General features: G+C 42.1%; 1 protein-coding gene across 1 annotated transcript; it reads right to left on the bottom strand.

The window, feature by feature from the left end:
- Positions 1–3,459: 3,459 nt before the first annotated feature.
- On the bottom strand, positions 3,460–4,404 carry LOC308524100 (olfactory receptor OR51C1; the record flags this gene model as incomplete). Its single annotated transcript, XM_081098251.1, has 1 exon — positions 3,460–4,404. The coding sequence occupies one exon, from the start codon at positions 4,402–4,404 to the stop codon at positions 3,460–3,462; it is 945 nt and encodes a 314-aa protein (XP_080954377.1).
- Between the last annotated feature and the right edge of the window lie 14,081 nt (positions 4,405–18,485).

Here is an 18,485-nt window from a genome sequence, read left to right as displayed (position 1 = left end):
GAGACTAAATTACTATTGATGAACATGCTGAGAATTTTGACACCATTCTTATTATTAAATAGTAATATAATCACTTAGTGAGTCCTCTGTAGATATGAAAGACTACTGCTACTTCCTTGTTGGATTAGATGCCAGCTATAGGGCCCACCTTTACGGAATGATTCTAGTGTGACATTGAAATATGTGCTTTAAAATTTGAGAATTAATGGATATACCCAAGTTGAAAAACTTGGTGGATTAAGCTCTTACATAAAATATATGCCACAAATTAAAACATCTATATATATAAAAAGCCAGCGACTGCAACTCTGTAACGACCATAAAAACTGGTCACTATGACGCCCACTACTGCCAGCAAATTGGCCCGAACAGGGGATGGGGCTGGCTGGCCAACCTCCTGTGGCCCCTCCCTCTGGCCGTCCTGCCCCTGATCGGCTCTCCCATTCTGATCAAGGGGGGAGGGAGGGTGGGTGGCTGACCAACCCTCCTGCAGCCCTTCCTCCCAGCTGCCCCACCCCTGATCGCCACCACCCTACCCCAAAAGGGAGTGGGGTCAGCCGGCCCCCCTCCTGCAGCCCCTCCCCCTGGCAAGCCCACCTCCTGAAGCCCCTCCCCCCAGCCAGTTCTGCCCCTGATCGCCCTCCTTACCCCAATAGGGGGCAGGGCCAGCCAGCCAACCTCCTGCATCCCCTCCCCTTGGCCAGCCCCGCCCCAGATGGGTCCCCACCACCCCAATCAGGGGCAGGGCCAGCTGCCTGCAGCCCCTCCCCCTGGCTGGCCCCACCCCCAATATCCCCCACCATCCCAATAGGCCCATGGCCTCTCCCCTCAGCCAGCTCCACCCCCAATCAGCCCCCCACTCTGATCAGGAGCAGGGTCAGCTGGCCAATAACCCATGGCCTCTCCCTCAGGCTGCTGGCTTCCAATCAGCTCCCCCACACCAATTCGGGGTGGGGCTGGCTGGCCAACCTCCCATGGCCCCTTCCTTGGCCCCATTCAGGGGCGGGGATGGCCAGACCCCACCCACACTGCTGATTGGGGCCAGGCCAGCCGAACCCCACCTGTGCATGAATTCATGCACTGGGCCTCTAGTTTCTAAACAAATAACACAAATTATAATTCATTTGCAGTCTATAGTCACTTTTTAGTTTCTGGTAGGGCAGAAAGTTGATGGAGGTTTGGGACATATTCTAGAATATATTTAGTTGGGAAAGAACATCAGAAATACATTTATAAGATTTAAAAATTTTGTTTTGGGCTTTTCCTCCATAATTTGGTTGAAAATTTCTAGAGGACAGAGTTGCATAATTATATACATATATAACTATATATATATCTATGTAAGCAGATATACATATATGTAAATAGATATACATATATACACCAATTATATATATATATATATATATATATATATATATATATATTCCTATCTAATAATAGACAAACATGGTAATTGACCATACCTTCGCTACACCTCCCATCGGCTAATCAGCACCATATGCAAATTAACTGCCAACAAATATGGTGGCTAATTTGCATACTGCAGGCAGGGCGGGTCAGTGCCACCCCGCCTGCCCCAATGCCATCTGGGCCTGCTATTTGCCATCCCGCCTGCCCTGCCGCCATCCAGGCCTGCTATCTGTGACCTGGGACGGTGGGTGTCCCGTGTGCGACCCAACCTGGGTCAGCCGGGCGGGGCAGCAGCGATCGGCCGGCCCGCCCGGGTGTCCTGTGTGTGACCCGACCCGGGGCGGTGGGGCGGGACAGCGTGGCTCCTCTGTCACCCCAGCTTCCTATCACAGCTCCCTTGGGGGCCTAAGCCTTTAGTCGGACATCCCCTGAGGGCTCCCTGGCTGCCAGAAGGATGTCTGACTGCAAGCTTAGGCCTGATCCCCCAGGGAGTGGGCCTAAGTCGACAGATGGACATCTCTCAAGGGGAAAAGCCTAAGCCAGCAGTTCTCCACCTGTGGGTTGCGACTTCTGAAAATACATCCTGCATATCAGATATTTACATTATGATTCATAACAGTAGCAAAATTACAGTTATGAAGTAGCAATGAAAATAATTTTATGGTTGGGGGTCACCACAACATGAGGAACTGTATGAAAGGGTTGCAGCATTAGGAAGGTTGAGAACCACTGGAAGCGACTGTTACAACCAGATGACTGGAATGACCAGTTGACCAGCTGCTCTGATGCACACTGACCACCAGGGGGCAGATGCTCAATGCAGGAGCTGTCCCCTGGTAGTCAGTGCACTCCCATAGCAGAAGAGCTGCTCAGCCAGAAGCCAGGCTCTTGGCTGGTGAGCTCAGTGGCAGCGGTGGTGGCAGGTGCAGGAGGGCCGGGGTGAGTGGGAGCAGTGCTGTGCCTGGCCCTGGCTTGGGATCCTCCTCAGCCACCTGCTTCTTATCCTTTGTACCCCATAAGCCTGCAGTTACAATCTCCAAAGAACAGTTGAAGCACAAACACTCGGAATAACCAGGACGAGCCTGATATCGCCACTGGGCTCCTGGAGCTCTGCCTTGGGCATCAAGATCAAATCTCATCCCTTACTGATTGCCCTGAAGCTACAGAAGAAGGCAGCAATATAACAGTGGCCACAAGATGGTGACTAACAATCAGGGTAAAAGTCAAAGAGAGATGGATCTGAAGGGTGGGGGTGTGGGCAACAGAACACCCCCACTGACTAAGATCCTCAACTTTGTATTGTTCACCTCGGAGTGTCTCTTATCCTGCTCGAGCTGTGGAAAGCATCCAGCATGGCCCAAGGTGTCCACGGGGGACCTCCCAGCCGGCAAGATGTAACCCTGGCCACAGAAGGGACATTTGGAAATATTTTTTCAGAAAGCTGCGAGGAGGAGGATAGACTCCCCACTCGACTTCCCGGTGACTCAAGGGGACGTGGAAACTCCCCAGGCATAGAGGCATGGTCTCCCGATTTCCTTTCAATGTGCATGAATCTGTGCACCCGGCCACTAGTCTATATAATAAAAACCTAAGCAACTGTTATGGAATGACCAGAACAATTGATTGCTATGATGCGCACTGACCACCAGGGGGCAGCTACTCAATGCAGGATCTGCCTCTTGGTGGTCAGTGCGCTCCCACAGGGAGATAGAGATAGAAACATCAATGATGAGAGAGAATCATTGATTGGCTGCCTCCTGCATGCCCCATACTGGGGATCAAGCCCATAACCCAGGCATGTGCCCTGACAGAGAATCAAACTGTGACCTCCTAGTTCATAAGTCGATGATCAACCACTGAGCTACGCCAGGCAGGCATCCCTCACATTCTTATGTCTCTGTATCCACATTTGTAAAATAAAGGAGTCAAGCTAGCTGATATTCTACATATAACCCAATCTGTAATTTTTTGCTCAGTTTTACTGAGCGCTAGTTCTGTTTTTTTTAATAACATGACTCGATGTAGAGTGGCTAGAATTCTATGCATCTATATGTCTTTAGAATGGAGAATTTTTATCACAGCTCTACGTATCTGTTTGGTCTTCACACTGTAAATGATGGGGTTCATCACAGGTGGGATCAGCAGGTAGGTGTTAGCAATCATAGTATGTACATATGGTGGGGCCTGTTTTCCAAATCTGTGAACAAAGGATAGACTGATCAATGGAATATAGAAAATACCAACAGCCCCAATATGGGAGATGCATGTGCTGAAAGCTTTCTTTCTCTCTTCTGGGGATGCAATGCTGAGGACAGTCTTAATGATCAAAACATAAGAAAGGAGGATGAGGATTGAGTCCACCCCAACAGTAGAGATCATGGCTGTCAACCCCACCGCATTGTTGATCTTGGTGTCTGTGCAGGAGAGCTTCATCACATCGGGGTGGAAGCAGTAGGAGTGGTGTAGCACGAGGCTGCGGCAGTACGACAGTCTTTTCAGAAGGGCTACCATTGGTGTCAGCATAAGTGTCCCCCTGATGACAATTGCTACTCCAATTTGAGCTATTCTGGAGTCAGTTAAAATGGTTGCATACTTGAGAGGATGAGAGATGGCTACAAAACGATCAAAGGCCATGGCCAGCAGCACTGAGGATTCCATGACAGTGAAGAGTTTAATAAAGAACATCTGTGACAAGCAGGCATTAAAGCTGATCTTCCGGGCATTGAACCAGAATATACCCAACATGGTGACTAGGGTGGATATGGACAGGCCGAGGTCAGTGGTGGACAGCATGGAGAGGAAATAATACATGGGTTCGTGGAGGCTGGGCTGAGTGACAATGGCAAAGAGAATCAGGCTGTTTCCTGAGAGGGCAGTTATATAGAGAAGGCAGAAGGGAATGGAGATCCAGATGTGGAAGGCTTCCAGCCCAGGAACACCAGTTAGCAGGAAAATGATGGAAGAGGATGTGGTATTCTGGAAGTTGGACATGCTGAATTATAAGTACAGAATTCCAAGGTGAAATTCTGGAACAATGAAAAAACTAAATTTAAAAAATTAATCTAAACTACAATTAATTAATTTAAACTACAATTTAAAAATAAAACCTATAATTTTATTGAACCCCAAATAAACCCAAGATGAATATCTCTATATTACATAAATATAAATAGCTCATTTAAATTGACAAAAGAATTGTAAGTTTTCAGCTGCTGTAGTAGATTTAACATTTCTGTATTTTTTATTTTTTGTATTTATCTTAGCCCACAATTTTTCTTCCCTGGGGCCCTTTACTTGTAGCTTGTTTATACTATGTGACCTTTCCTTTCATTCCTCTAGTCAGAGATGTCTGGACTAAATAAAGACATTTTACCCAAGACTGGCAGATCATATTTCATTCTTTTTGGAATGTTTAAATTGTGATAAAGAGGTAGCAGGTTGGTTTTCCTGTATAGTTGACATAAGAGAAAAATAGATTGGGGCTTTAGAGCAGTAGTATTACATCAGCCATAAGTATAGAAAACAGAGAATCTTAGGACGATGTGGGAAGCCAGAAAATAGGAGAGATATTTATAATATACGGAACACATATTAAATGATAATAAATGGCTTAGGCACCAGTGCAGTGTGTCTACAGTATCTAACCTTTGCAGTGACCCTTAGAATGCAGCACCTGGCAACACATTTGTGAGGGATGGAGAGTTAGAGCACAGACCTACCGCCATAGGGACAGAGGCCTTTGCCCTCACTTGACATCTGTGCTGCCATGTTCAGACATATTTGGTTCTTCAATCTTCCTGAAGACTAGTTGTTCTCCAGAACAGATTTTCTCCATTTTGCTAAGACATACTTTTTCAAGAGATACCTAGTACAATGTTACTGTTTTGCTTTGGAGGAAAAGATAAAACTGTATGGAAAACATCTTGTTTCTTTTTTCATTGAGTAAAAAATTCAAATTAGGCATGTGGGTTTGAATGAGTTGGAAGAGGAGGTCTGGGGAGAGCAGAGTTTAGGGTTGTGGCTGGAGAGGGCTTGATCAGTGAGAAGTAGCCAATATTATGGTAACTGTTTCTTAAGGGAACCTAAGAGTTTCCAAGACACACAAGTTTACCCAAATAAAGTGCCACCTCAAGGATTCCCTAAAGAAATATTAGATTGAAAATTGGGAAATTTTGGCCCTGGTTGGTGTGATTATGATAATATGCAATGACTGAGTTGTAATTTTGCTCACTGAGTTCTAGGAAATTTTATGAGATCAGTTGTTTAAAAAAATATTTTTATTGATTTTTTTTACAGAGAGGAAGGGAGAAGGATAGAGAGTTAGACACATCAATGAGAGAGAAACATCGATCAGCTGTTTCCTGCATACCCCCCACCGTGGATGTGCCTGCAACCAAGGTACATGCCCTTGACGGGAATCAAACCTGGGACCCCCCCAGTCCGCAGGCTGATGCTCCATCCACTAAGCCAAACCGGTCAAGGTTCAGTTTTTTTTAAAATTATTAATTGCCATCTGAAATTTCTCATTCATCCTAACTTCTTCATGGCTCCCCTTACATTATTTCATTAATTCAAACAATTTCTTCCTTGCTCATCTGCATTCTTCTTATCAGTTTCTTCCCTTCCTTTTCTGGCTTGGATATCAGAAGAAAAACATAGAGTTTAGGTTGAAATGATCTGTGCTGAGTCTGGCAGAAGAGAGCTCATCCAAATCCTTTTTCCCACCCTTCTACATCTTCCTACACCTGCTCCTCATTCATGCTGGGCTCCAACACAGGGGATTTCTTATTCTGTTTCATAGCCAGTAACTCCACTCAAGCTCTTGATCATCCATAAACTCTAGTTCATTTCAACATCAAACTGAGAGCACACACTGTATTGTGTCAGCATTAAGAATATGAAGCAAGTAAAATAACAGGTTTGGTGTCTGAGAAAACCAGAGAGTTTGCCAGGACCTCATCTTTTGGTTCATGAGTTGATGCTCAACCACTGAGCACATATGCTGAGCAGAACCTCTTCTTTTTAAAGCTGAAAACCTTATCCTAATATATAAAAACCCTGGGTCCGTCACATCCACAATGACCAGAGGCTCGACGTAATGCCCAGGCTGCACGCACAGCAGGCTCTTGTGGGTGGGAACTTGTGGCAGCAGAGACAGGGTAGGAGGAGGCAGGGCCGGCACTCACACTCACTCACAACCGCACACATGCACAGACACACACAGCGCCCACCAGCTCACAGTCTTTTCTCCCTTTCTTTTCCTCCCAACCACCTTGCTCTCAGAGCCTCTCTCAGAATGAGGAAAGAAACCAGACTGGGCCTGAAGAGGCCTGGATGGAAGGGAGGGTGGGCAGAGGGTGGAGTGGCCCCCTACTGGCCCCTCCCCCTCACAGCCAGGAAAGAGGAAGCGGGAGACAGGGAGTCAGGGAGGCCTGGAGGACTGCTGAGAAAAACAAAGGGAGACAGAGACTGGGCGAGATCAGGCCAGCAGGGGAGGGCAGTTAGGGGTGATCAGGCAGGCAGGCAGAGACAGTTAGGGGTGATCAGGCAGGCAGGCAGAGATGTTAGGGGCTATCAGGCAGGCAGGCAGAGGGGTTAGGGGCAATCAGGCAGGCAGGCAGGTGAACGGTTAGGAGCCAGCAGTCCCAGATTGCAGTCCCACATGGATCGGGCCTAAACCGGCAGTCGGACATCCCCCAAGGGGTCCCGATTGGAGAGGGTGCAGGCTTGGCAGAGGGAACCCCACCTCCATGCATGAATTTCATGCACTGGGCCACTAGTTTTTAATAAGAGCCCAGTAATTCTTAAGAAAATAAGAAATAAAAAAGTGCCAATTTTGAATACCTACTACATCAGAGGATATGTAACTCTACTGCTACCTGTAGAGTACACAAGGATAAGATGCTTCTAAGCAATAAGACCAAAATAGTGTGGGGTGACAGGTAGTGTGTGTATGTAAGCATATGTCTGTGTGTGTTCAACAATGATCACTTCCAAGAAATCTTAACAGAGTAGATAAAATATAACTGTGTAAAGTTCTGATGAGCAGAAGTGAGTTCACAAGGATGAAAAACAGGAGAGAGTGTTTTTGACATAAAGACATGAGCAGGGGCTGAGTGAAATAACAAAATACAAGAGAATTACTATGCTGGAACCTCACATGCAAAGCTAAAGGAATCGGTGGGGGCAAGGACATGAAACTCTTGCATTCCAAGGGAAGAATAAGGAACTTAGATTTTAGTTGCAGAGCATCAAGAGCCAGGCATTTCTAAATATTTTATGAATAAGTAAACAAATCATTCTCATCTCTTCTGATTTAACTCCAACAAAATTCCTTTCTGCTTTAGTAACTTATTTTGCAACATTGGCTCTCATTTGGCATTCTACAATACTCAAGTTTTATTCCCCCCACACACTTCTCTATAGATATTTTCAACACACACCCAATTCACCCAAGATATATTGACCATATCTCATCATTGGCCATTGTGCTTAGCTAGTGAGGGCAGTAAGACAAACTTTGTTTTGTTTTGTTTTTTTTTTTAATTTTTTATTGATTTTTTACAGAGAGGATGGGAGAGGGATAGAGAGTTAGAAACATCGATGAGAGGGAAACATTGATCAGCCACCTCCTGCACACCCCCAACTGGGGATGTGCCCTCAACCAAGGTACATGCCCTTGACCGGAATCGAACCCGGGACCTTCCAGTCCGCAGGCCGACGCTCTATCCACTGACCCAAACCGGTCAGGGCCAAACCCTGTTTCTTTCCCCATTCCCTGCCATATATTTTATGACAAAAAATGTTCTTTGGACAATCTGCTTCACCTTCAGTAACAATCTGAAAATATTCTGCAATGACTCACAGAAAGTTCTCCAACTGATGCCATCAATGACTTTCTAAAAAGCAAATACAAAAATTTATTTTCAGATTTGTTTCCCTGTCCCTCTTCTCAAATTTCTTCCATGTTGCTCACCTCCTCTTTGAAACTCTGCTTCATTACCTTCAAGATAGTTATTCTGTGGGCTACCCCGCTACTCCCATTTACCAAACAACATTGTTGAACTCTATCTTTTAATTGTGGTATTCCTTAGAAATCTGTTTTTTTCTTTTTAATGTTTTTATTGATTTCAGAGAGAGAGGAAGGGAAAAGGAGAGAGAGATAGAAACATCAATGAAGAGAGAGAATCATTCATTGGCTACTTCTTGCAGGCTCTCTACTGGGGACTGAGCCTGTAACCCAGGCATGTGCTCTGACTGGGAATCAAACCTCAACCTCCTGGTTCATGGGTTGATGCTCACATGACCTACTGAACCACACTATCTGGGATTTTTTGTGTTTGTTTCTTTTTTAGAAGTCTCTCTTTTTTTCCTGCTGTCCCAGATATTATACTCTCTTTGGAATATCTTAGTTATTCCCATGGTATTAAATAGTATTTATATCCAGATGACTTGCAAATCTGAAGTCTAATTGTGGTCTTTCCTGAGTTCTATATTTCAAAAGTTAATAGAATTTTTAAAGCTGTGGCAAGGTTTCAAACTTGAAGGCAGTAACAAATTTTGGAACTAGAGTGAGGAGATCACATCAACAATTTAGGAAAATGACTGGAATCAATTTGGAGAACAAATCAAAGCTCTCTGCTTAGTGCCAGTGAGTAAAACTTTATCTCGCCTTGAGGGACATCTTTAACCATATTCCCTCAGATAACTCAACCTCAATATGAGCCAAACCCAGGGTATTCCTTCCCCCATTCCAATTTCACTCTCGCTTCTATGCTTTATTTTTTACAAAATGACATCAAATTCTAGCAAATCATCTAATTAGCATTACCTCCCTCCCACACACAAACATATACACACATTCTTTTCCCCCCTCTCATCCCCTACATGCAAATATTAATTAAATTATTATTGATTCTACTTTTGAAATGTCAAAGATGAGGGCATCCGGTGGTCTACATATGAAGACTAAGGGATAGCAATGTGGTGGGTAGTGGGTACTTAAAGCTGTATTTCATTGCATTTTCTCACATTGAAAGATTGTAACTGTTCATATCTATACTAATAAAAGGGTAATATGCTAATTAGACCAGATGTCTTCTGGACAACCTTCCAGACGTCCTTCCTGACAAAGCTGGCTTGGGTCCCAGGTGCCTGCAGCCAGCCAGAGGGAGGGAAGCCTGGGTCCTGGGTGCCTGCAGCTGTGGCTAGCCCAGGCGAAGCTGCCCCTGGTCCCAGGTGTCTGTGGCCGGCCTGGGTGAAGCTGGCCCAGGTCCCAGGTGTCTGTGGCCGGCCAGAGGGAGGGAAGCCCAGGTCCTGGGTTCAGGGGCTGAGGCAGAGGTGGTTAGGGGCAATCAGGCAGGCTGAGGTGGTTAGGGGCAATCAGGCAGGCGAGTGGTTAGGAGCCAGTGGTCCTGGATTGCAGGAGGGTGCAGGCCGGGCTGAGGGACTCCTGCAGGCACGAATTTCATGCACCGGGCCTCTAGTCAAAGAATAAAGGAGGACTAATGGATACTATTAGGAAGAGGTGCTAAAGTTACCCCAAGCTACTCTTTAAAAAAAAATTCTTTTATTGATTTCAGAGAGGAAGGAAGAAGGATAGACAGATAGAAACATCAATGATGAGAGAGAGTCATTGATTGGTTGCCTCCTGCACACCCTCTACTGGGGATTGAGCCAGCAACCCAGACATGTGCACTTGGCTGGAATCGAACCTCGGACCCTTCAGTCCTCAGGCCAATGCTCTAGCCACTGAGCAAAACCAGCTAGGGCTCCCAGGCTACTCTGTTGCACTGCAATCACCCTCAGATCTGTTCAATCCATCCTCTTCAATCCATGCACAACCTTCATTTTCTTTGTAAGAAATGACCTATCGTCTCTCAACTAATTTTTCTGTCCACTTAGATCACAATGATTCTCTCTTTTTTTGTTGTTGCACTGTTGTGACCTGCAACTCATGTTTATGTCTTTAACTGTTAAATTAGACCATATGGCAATTATCACTGTTATCCAAGCCATTGTCAATGTGTGTGACTGACATGGGTTCAGATCCTTCTCAAACACTAACTAGTTTTGAGACCTTGTACAGCAATACTAATTGAATACATTAATCTTAACAATAATTACCGGTGATTGGAGCTTGTTACTTGAATGTTATGTTGCTGTGCTGAGCACTTTATCACTTTATAATCTTACTTTTTAATTCCTATAAGGCAAGTATTATTAAATTCACTTTAAATTATCTTTTCTGATAAAGAATCTGAGCATCAGAGAGGTTATGAAACATATTCAGGGTCCCACACAACTAGTGAATGCCAGAGCTGGGATTCTAAAACCAGTTCTTCCGAATTCCAAGGCTCATGCTCTTAAGAAGTATTGTCACCTGCAATTAATATAAACATTTTTTGATCCAGTTTCCTCATCTATAAGATAGAATATACCTAATGCAGTGCCTGGCATAAAGTAGGTGTTCAAATTGGCATTTTTTTTCATTTTTATTAAGAAATATTGAGCTTAGAAATAACTTTTTTTAAATCCCCACCTGAGGATATTTTCCACTGATTTTTTGAAAGAATGGAAGGGAGAAAGGAGGGAGGGAGGGAGAGAGAGAGGAGAGAGAGAGAGAGAGAGAGAGAGAGAGAGAGAGAGAGAGAGAGAAAGAGCGAGAGAGATATCAATGTGAGAGAGATACATCAACTGGTTTCTTCCCACACACACCCTGACTGGGGTCAGGGATTGAGCCCACAACAGAGGTATGTGCCCTTGACCAGGAATTGAATTTATGGCACTCTAACCACTGAGCAACCGGCCAGGGCTGGAAATAAGGTTTTAAGCCCCTGACAACCTTTTTGGTTTCTCAAGCACCAAACCAGTAACCACCATAAATATATTAGCACAATGATTAGATCATATAACTAACAAACAACCAGCTAATCAAACTACACCAGGCAGAAAAAAATAAAGATTTCCTAATAATACATAATTCTATAATTCTACCATCCACCTCAGTACAGCACCTCACTGTCTAATCTAACTTTAAACAATGTGAGGAAATTCTCCCCTGTGGATAAGACATCTCAGCTAATCCAGAATTAAGCTTTGTTATTGAATAAAAAATTTTTACTTACAGAGCCAGTTCTCTCAGGCTGACTTAGAAGGCTGAGGAGGCTTTAGATTCCAAGGGAGATCCGAGCTTATGAAAAGACTCGTTCCAGCTTGGCTGCAGACAGTCACAGAGCTGAGAGACCAATTCCTGGTGGTGGTGTAACTCACTGAGTCTCCAGTGTCTGGAGGATCCCAGAAGACTTTTTTTTCCCCTCATATAGCCTTTTGATATCTGTCCCATTATGCAATTACTATTGTGGCTATGTGCTTCATAGGCTGATATAATTTTTTCTGTCCTTGTGCACTTTTATGGACGGGCTTAAAAACAGTTTTCGATATAATTCATATACCACCAAATTCACCCCTTTGTAAGTACAATTCAATAGGTCTGCAAATTTACAGACTTGTGCAATAACCATTATCACAGTCTAATTTTAAAAGTTTCATCACTCCAACAAGAAACCCCATACCCATTAACAGCCACTCTGAGGAGGCTTTTTAAAAATGAAATTTTATTCCAGATTGTGAAAAGGCATCACCCTTTGTAAATGTAAATCAGACTTTACTCCATAGCATCAAATGCTATTCACAGCAGTTATGTTTCATTAACCTACCTGTGCTTCTTAGCATCAGTTCTTTCTTTTTTTTCATTATAAATAACATATAATACATATGTTATATTTATTCAAAGATATAATTATAAGGACATTAATTGTTTTACAAAAACAGGATCACATTATGCTTAGTTATGTGTTATTTTACTATATAAAAAGATACTTTTAGCAATTTGTCTCAAATCCTTTGTCTGCATATTGCAGGTACTTATTCTTTTTTAAAATTTTGTTTTATTGCTTAAGTATTACAAAGAATATTACATATGTCTTCTTTTTTTCCCCCCTTGACCTTCCCCTGGCCTCCCCTACTCCGCAGTGTCTTGTGTCCATTGGTTATGCTTATGTGCATGCATACAAGTCCTTCGGTTGATCTCTTACCCCCACCCCTCAATTAGCATCATTTCTTTACACTATTTATTGCCTTGTAAGACTCTCAGCCCTGAATTCTGCTTTTCTGTTTCCTGCTTCAGCATGACCATCCATATCAGCTGCTACATGCATGAATTGTAAAGGTTGTATACCATCTTACAACTGAATATAAATCCTTTATTTCTGTGTCACTGAGAATTTTTGTTACCTGTAGTTTTGACCACTGCTGTGAATAATGCTGCAATCAATGTTCCTCTCTGTAAAACATGGCTTCAGTCTCTGATATTTTGCTTTAGATGAATTGCTAGAAATAGAATATTATGGGCCTGTTGAGGCAATAATATATTGGAAAATCCACTTCCAGAAAGTTCATACAAATATCATAAAACAGTGCTTAGTTCACCATAACACAGTAACACTGTACATTGTAAGGACAGAAAAAAAGGCCTCTTTTTTTCTTTGCTGTGGCCTTCCACAAATTATGAATAATAACTATTATTGGTAGTTAGATGCGAAGACTGCTGGCTCCCCTGATTCAAGCTGCCCCTCTATTCAAACGGGGGAGGAGATAAGACTATACTCTCAAGGTTGCATTCTTGCACCCCCCTCCTCCCTGCTGTTTTAACAACTCAGGGATAATTCACAACAAGGAGCCTCTAGTTAGTAGACTGTTCCCTCCCCCCTCCCTTTCACACAAGCCTCTTTTGAGCTTCATAACTTTTGTTCTAAGCTTGTCTTACAGGCTTGAGAAAAATACTGATAAGACGCCTCCTTAGCACATCTGCTGGACTGCCTCTTCGAATGCAAACAAACTGTAACTTTTTAAGACAACCCTACCTTCCTCCCCATTAGCTTAACTTTAACACAGTCCCCCTTCCTTCCTTGTCTCCAGCAGCAGTGACCACCGGTTCGTTAAAATGTGCAAGCTCTTCTTTTTCCTCTGCCCTGTATTGATTAGCAATACACAGGCCCTTTCTTCCCCTTCGAAAGTAAAGTAAATTTCTTCTCTGCATCTCTTCTCTTAGATATCAAGTCTTTCAAGCCCATGTCACTTGCCAAAACTTCCCATGTATTATGTTTTAAAAAACATTTTCTGATTTGATAGAATTAATTTATCCACATAAGTGTTTAGTAAATATTTCCACAGGGTGTCCTTTATTCCAAACATCATGCTAATACTAAGTAATAGGAATTTTTTAAAAAAGAATACAACATAGTTTTTACTGTCCAGGGTCTCCCAGTTGAGTGTAGAAAACAGACAAGTTAACCAATGATTTTCAGTGTTGATAACCAATCATAAAGTGATCTGGAGGCATGAACCAAGTGCTTGAGGAATATAGTAGGTAAAAATCTCAGTCCACAAATTAGGTGTACAGAAGTAAAGTTTTTTGTAATTCAAGCTATTTTCCATTTTAAAATCCCAGCCCACTAGTTAGAAGAAAACTGATCATAATAATTTGAGATATTTCCCATCTGTTCAAATGTTGAGCATCTTATATCAGAGCATTTGGGTAGATGGATCTGGCCAGCAATGCCATCTGATGTGAGGTGACTGCTTCCCTCTTGAGTCTTTAGTAAATAGTCCCTGTAGACTGATGTAGACTTATGGCCCCTTTAGAACCTCAGATATTCCCACCATTTTTGGACCACTCTTGAGCATATAAGTATTGGAGTCATCCTTGATTTCTGCCTCCTGCACTCTGTATAAAAACCTGAAAATCCTTCCAATATCTTTGAAAACTAACCAGAATTTAATCACGCTTCATCACCTGCAAAAATGATTTTCCTATCCAAATCACAAGTATCTCCCACTTGGATAATTTTAGCAGTTTCTTACCCATTCTCTCGGTTTCCATTCTTATCTCTCCCCACCACCCAATCTGTTTCACCATGGAAAATGTCTTGGCCTGAAATTTTATTCTTTATAATGCAACAAAAACAGTAACAACAAAACAATATCTTATTATGCATTCTATGTCCAATCTATTATGTCAGATGTTTATGGTAGGTAAAATAATGACTCATGAAGGTGTCCACATCCTAATGCCTGGAACCTGTGAATATGCTACCTTTACATGCAGAAGGAACTTTGCAGATATGATTCAAACTGAAGATCTTGAGATGGGGATATCATCCTGGATTATCTGGGTGGGTCTTATCTAAGCAAATGAATCCTTAAAAGTAGAGAACTAGGAAGATGACAGCATGAGAAGAACTTGATTCACTGTTGTTGGCTTTGAAGACGACAGAAGGAGACCATGAGCCAAGCAATGTGGGAAGCCTGTAAAAGGAGAAAACATGGTTTTTGTTCTCTCCCAGACCCTTTGGAAAGGAATGTAGTCCTGCTGATGCCTTAATTTTAGCTCAGTAAGACTCATTTCAGACTTTTGACCTACGCAACTGGAAGATAATAAGTTTGGGAGAAGAGTCCATTATTACTTTGACTTATGCTGTTCCAAGGATTTAAGGGTTAAGTAATTATTTAAGTCTCTCAGTTAATAAGCGGCATAACGAGTATTCAAATCTTGGGCTACTTGGAGACTTTTTCAGTTTTTAAAACTCATTCCTTAGAGAATCTTCACATCCTCCTTCTAACACTAATTCCTGTTCAAGTCATTCTAAACCCTACAGCACACATGCTTGCTAACACATTGTCACTTGTGTAAGCTCATATTTGACATATGAAGTTTTGTTCTCTTGTGTCTCCTTACAATGAACTCCTTGAGACCTTTGAAAACATTTTCTCTACCAGGCTGGGCAAATTCTAAGGCAGTGACTGATTTCCCATTAGTTTCAGAAATGACTTGGGAATGATTACATTTATTTTTACTTAGGCTGAAAGAATGTGACTTTTTTTCTCAGAGCAATAGTTATTACAGGATTATCACGTACATTCCGTGCCAGAGCTTGGTGCAAGCTCTTGGAACTGGTGTGCATACTGGCACACTACTTTCAAAATATGGCTCTTCTCACTGCCCTCCTCTCCCCCAGCCTAGCAGAAGAGTCACTGGTAATTCGATTCGATCTCCTAAAAGTCTGAGATAAGTCCCTCAATGAAATCTCATAGCAACAAGAATATGCAGCTGTCAATATCAATACCATCCACCCCAGGAGACATACCACAGTCTGTGATGTCATTCACCTTCATATTAATGTTTTCTAAACTTGTTAATCCAAACACGAAGAGCAGAAATAGAAACAAGAAAACTGTGCCATAGGTACTTGCAATAAATATTATCTATTGAGTGCCAACATCTTACTACAGTCAATAGTGAAATATTCTTGCTTATAAAATCAGCAAATGTTTTTTTAAAACATAATACATATTAGAGTTTGGCCAATGATGTGGGCTTGAAAGAATTCACAACTAAAAGGAGAGATGCAGAGAGGAAATTTATTTTACTTTTTAAGGAAAAAAGGGCCTGTGTTTTGTTAGTCAATACAGGGCAGGGAAGAAAGAGTAGCTTGCACTGTTCAAAGAGCCAGTGGTTGCTGTTGCTAGGAGACAAGGAAGGAAGGAGGATTGGGTTGAAGTTGAGCTAATGGTGAGGGAGTGTTGTCTTAAAAAGTTACAGTTTGTTTGCATTCGAAGAGGCAGTCCAGCAGATGTGCTAAGGAGGCGTCTTATCAGTATTTTTCTCAAGCCTGTAAGACAAGCTTAGAACAAAAGTTATGAAGAGCTCAAAAGAGGCTTGTGTGAAAGGGAGGAGGGAGGGAACATTCTACTAACTAGAGGCTCCTTGTTGTGAATTATCCCTGAGTTGTTAAAACAGCAGGGAGGAGGGGGGTGCAAGAATGCAACCTTGAGAGTATAGTCTTATCTCCTCCCCCTGTTTGAATAGATAGGCAGCTTGAAACAGGGAAGCTAGCAATCTTGCCATCTAACTACCAAGTGCTTCTCATAATTTGTGGAAGGCCACAGCAAAGAAAAAAAGAGGCCTTTTTTCCTGTCCTTACAATGTACAGTGTTTCTGTGTTATGGTGGACTAAGCACTGTTTTATGATATTTGTATGAACTTTCTGGAAGTGGATTTTCCAATATATTATTGCCTCAACAGGCCCATAATATTCTATTTCTAGCAATTCATCCAAAGCAAAATATCAGAGACTGAAGCCATGTTTTACAGAGAGGAACATTGATTGCAGCATTATTCACAGCAGTGGTCAAAACTACAGGTAACAAAAATTCTCAGTGACACAGAAATAAAGGACTTACATTCAATTATAAGATGTTATACAACCTTTACAATTCATGCATGTAGCAGCTGATATGGACGCTCATGCTGAAGCAGAAACAGAAAAGCAGAATTCAGGGCTGGGAGTCTTATAAGGCAATAAATAGCGTAAGTTCTGAAAGAAACAGAGAGGATGAGATAGGAGTAAGTGGCTTGAGGCTTATGTATTCAATTTGTAGAAACAAACCTAAAGCAAGCAAGCAAACAATAATAACAACAAATGGTTGCTACAACAATGGTTATTCTGTTTATGCCACTATTTACAAAATATGCCTGGGTTCTATAACATTTAGTGACCCTCCATGGTCTGGTAAAAGTCTCATTTTCATCTTTTCCTGGCTCTAGTAATGCCAAATTATTAGCAGTTCTTCTACCCAGTTGATTTAGCCAACACCAACCATTCAATTTTAGTGGATAAGGAAAAGAAGCTCATTCTTACCTCTCATTCAACTTCTGGCTATTCCAATTATTCCTATTTATCCCTTTCCTCTCTGCTTCTAACATGTCTTGTATATGCTTCCACCAACATTCTCCATTCATTATTATAAGAATATTGTATAAAATCTGTATATCTGTTTTTAAACAAGATCTGAGAGTGCAACAGTGAACACAAATGACGTTGCCCCAGATATTACAAAGTCTAGTGGAGGACATAGGTAAGTACATGAGAAATTACAATACAGTGTTTTAGTTACTCTAACTATAGAGATCTTTGCTACTGAAAGAACAATAGTGTTGATATCACCTGACAGCTTGTTAGAAATGCAAAATATTAGATGTACTATATCATACTTTGCACTTTTGCAAGATAGCTAAGGGACTCATGTGACAATCATTTTTGAGAATGTGTGTAGATCACACAAGTGTTGGGACAACCTAGCCTCATGTGTTCAAGGGAGGTCAATCAAATATTTATGCTAAAAGGAGATCTGAGGAAATAAGAATAATAACTCATTAAATGTACTTCTTGGCATAAAAAGCTGTGACAAGAATTACATTGCCTTGCAAAGATCTACAATATAGAAAAGGGTGTGAAGTAACTATTTCCAGGGGAGCTAGGATGGAAGGCAGGAGAGTAGAGGGCAGTGCGAAAAGACGATAAAAGGTTAAGAAAATGTTTTAAGCGCAGTGAGCAGTTGTGGTATTTCATCCCATAGGCAGACTGAGCATTATATTCAGAAACCACATAGCAAGGCAACTGAAAACAAACACAAAAACAAAACACAACTTAGTGAAATTAAAACACACACACACACAATATCCAGCTTAATTAATGTATCTTCAATTTTGAAATAAAAAAACTTAGGAAAAAAACAATTTTTAAAAAAAATATTTTTATTGATTTCAGAGAGGATGGGAGAGGGAGAGAGAGATAGATACATCAGTGATGAGAGAGAATCATGAATTGGCTGCATCCTGCACTCCCCTTACTGGGGATTGAGCCCGCAACCTGGGCATGTGTCCTTGACCGCAATCAAACCCAGGACCCTTCAACCCACTGGCCAACGCTCTATCCAGAGTCAAATCAGGTAGGGCTGGAAAAAGCTATTTTAATTGTAATATAAATGTAAATTTTATAACAATAAAATATCTTTTGGGTTACATTTGAGGCAGAATTTGAGGAATCAATAAAAACCTAAGTAGTGCCATGGAGAACAGGATGAGACAAGGCTCAGAGGTGAGCCAAGCGTGCCATGTTCAGATGTCCCCCATTTAGTGCTGTCAGTGTTCTGGATTTTGGCCACTTGTG

This window comes from Myotis nattereri (genome assembly GCF_964212035.1).
Source record: "Myotis nattereri genome assembly, chromosome: 9".
Taxonomy (NCBI): Eukaryota; Metazoa; Chordata; class Mammalia; order Chiroptera; family Vespertilionidae; genus Myotis; species Myotis nattereri.
The sequence above is the reverse complement of the archived record's forward strand: the minus strand, read 5'-3'. Positions and strand labels throughout refer to the sequence as shown.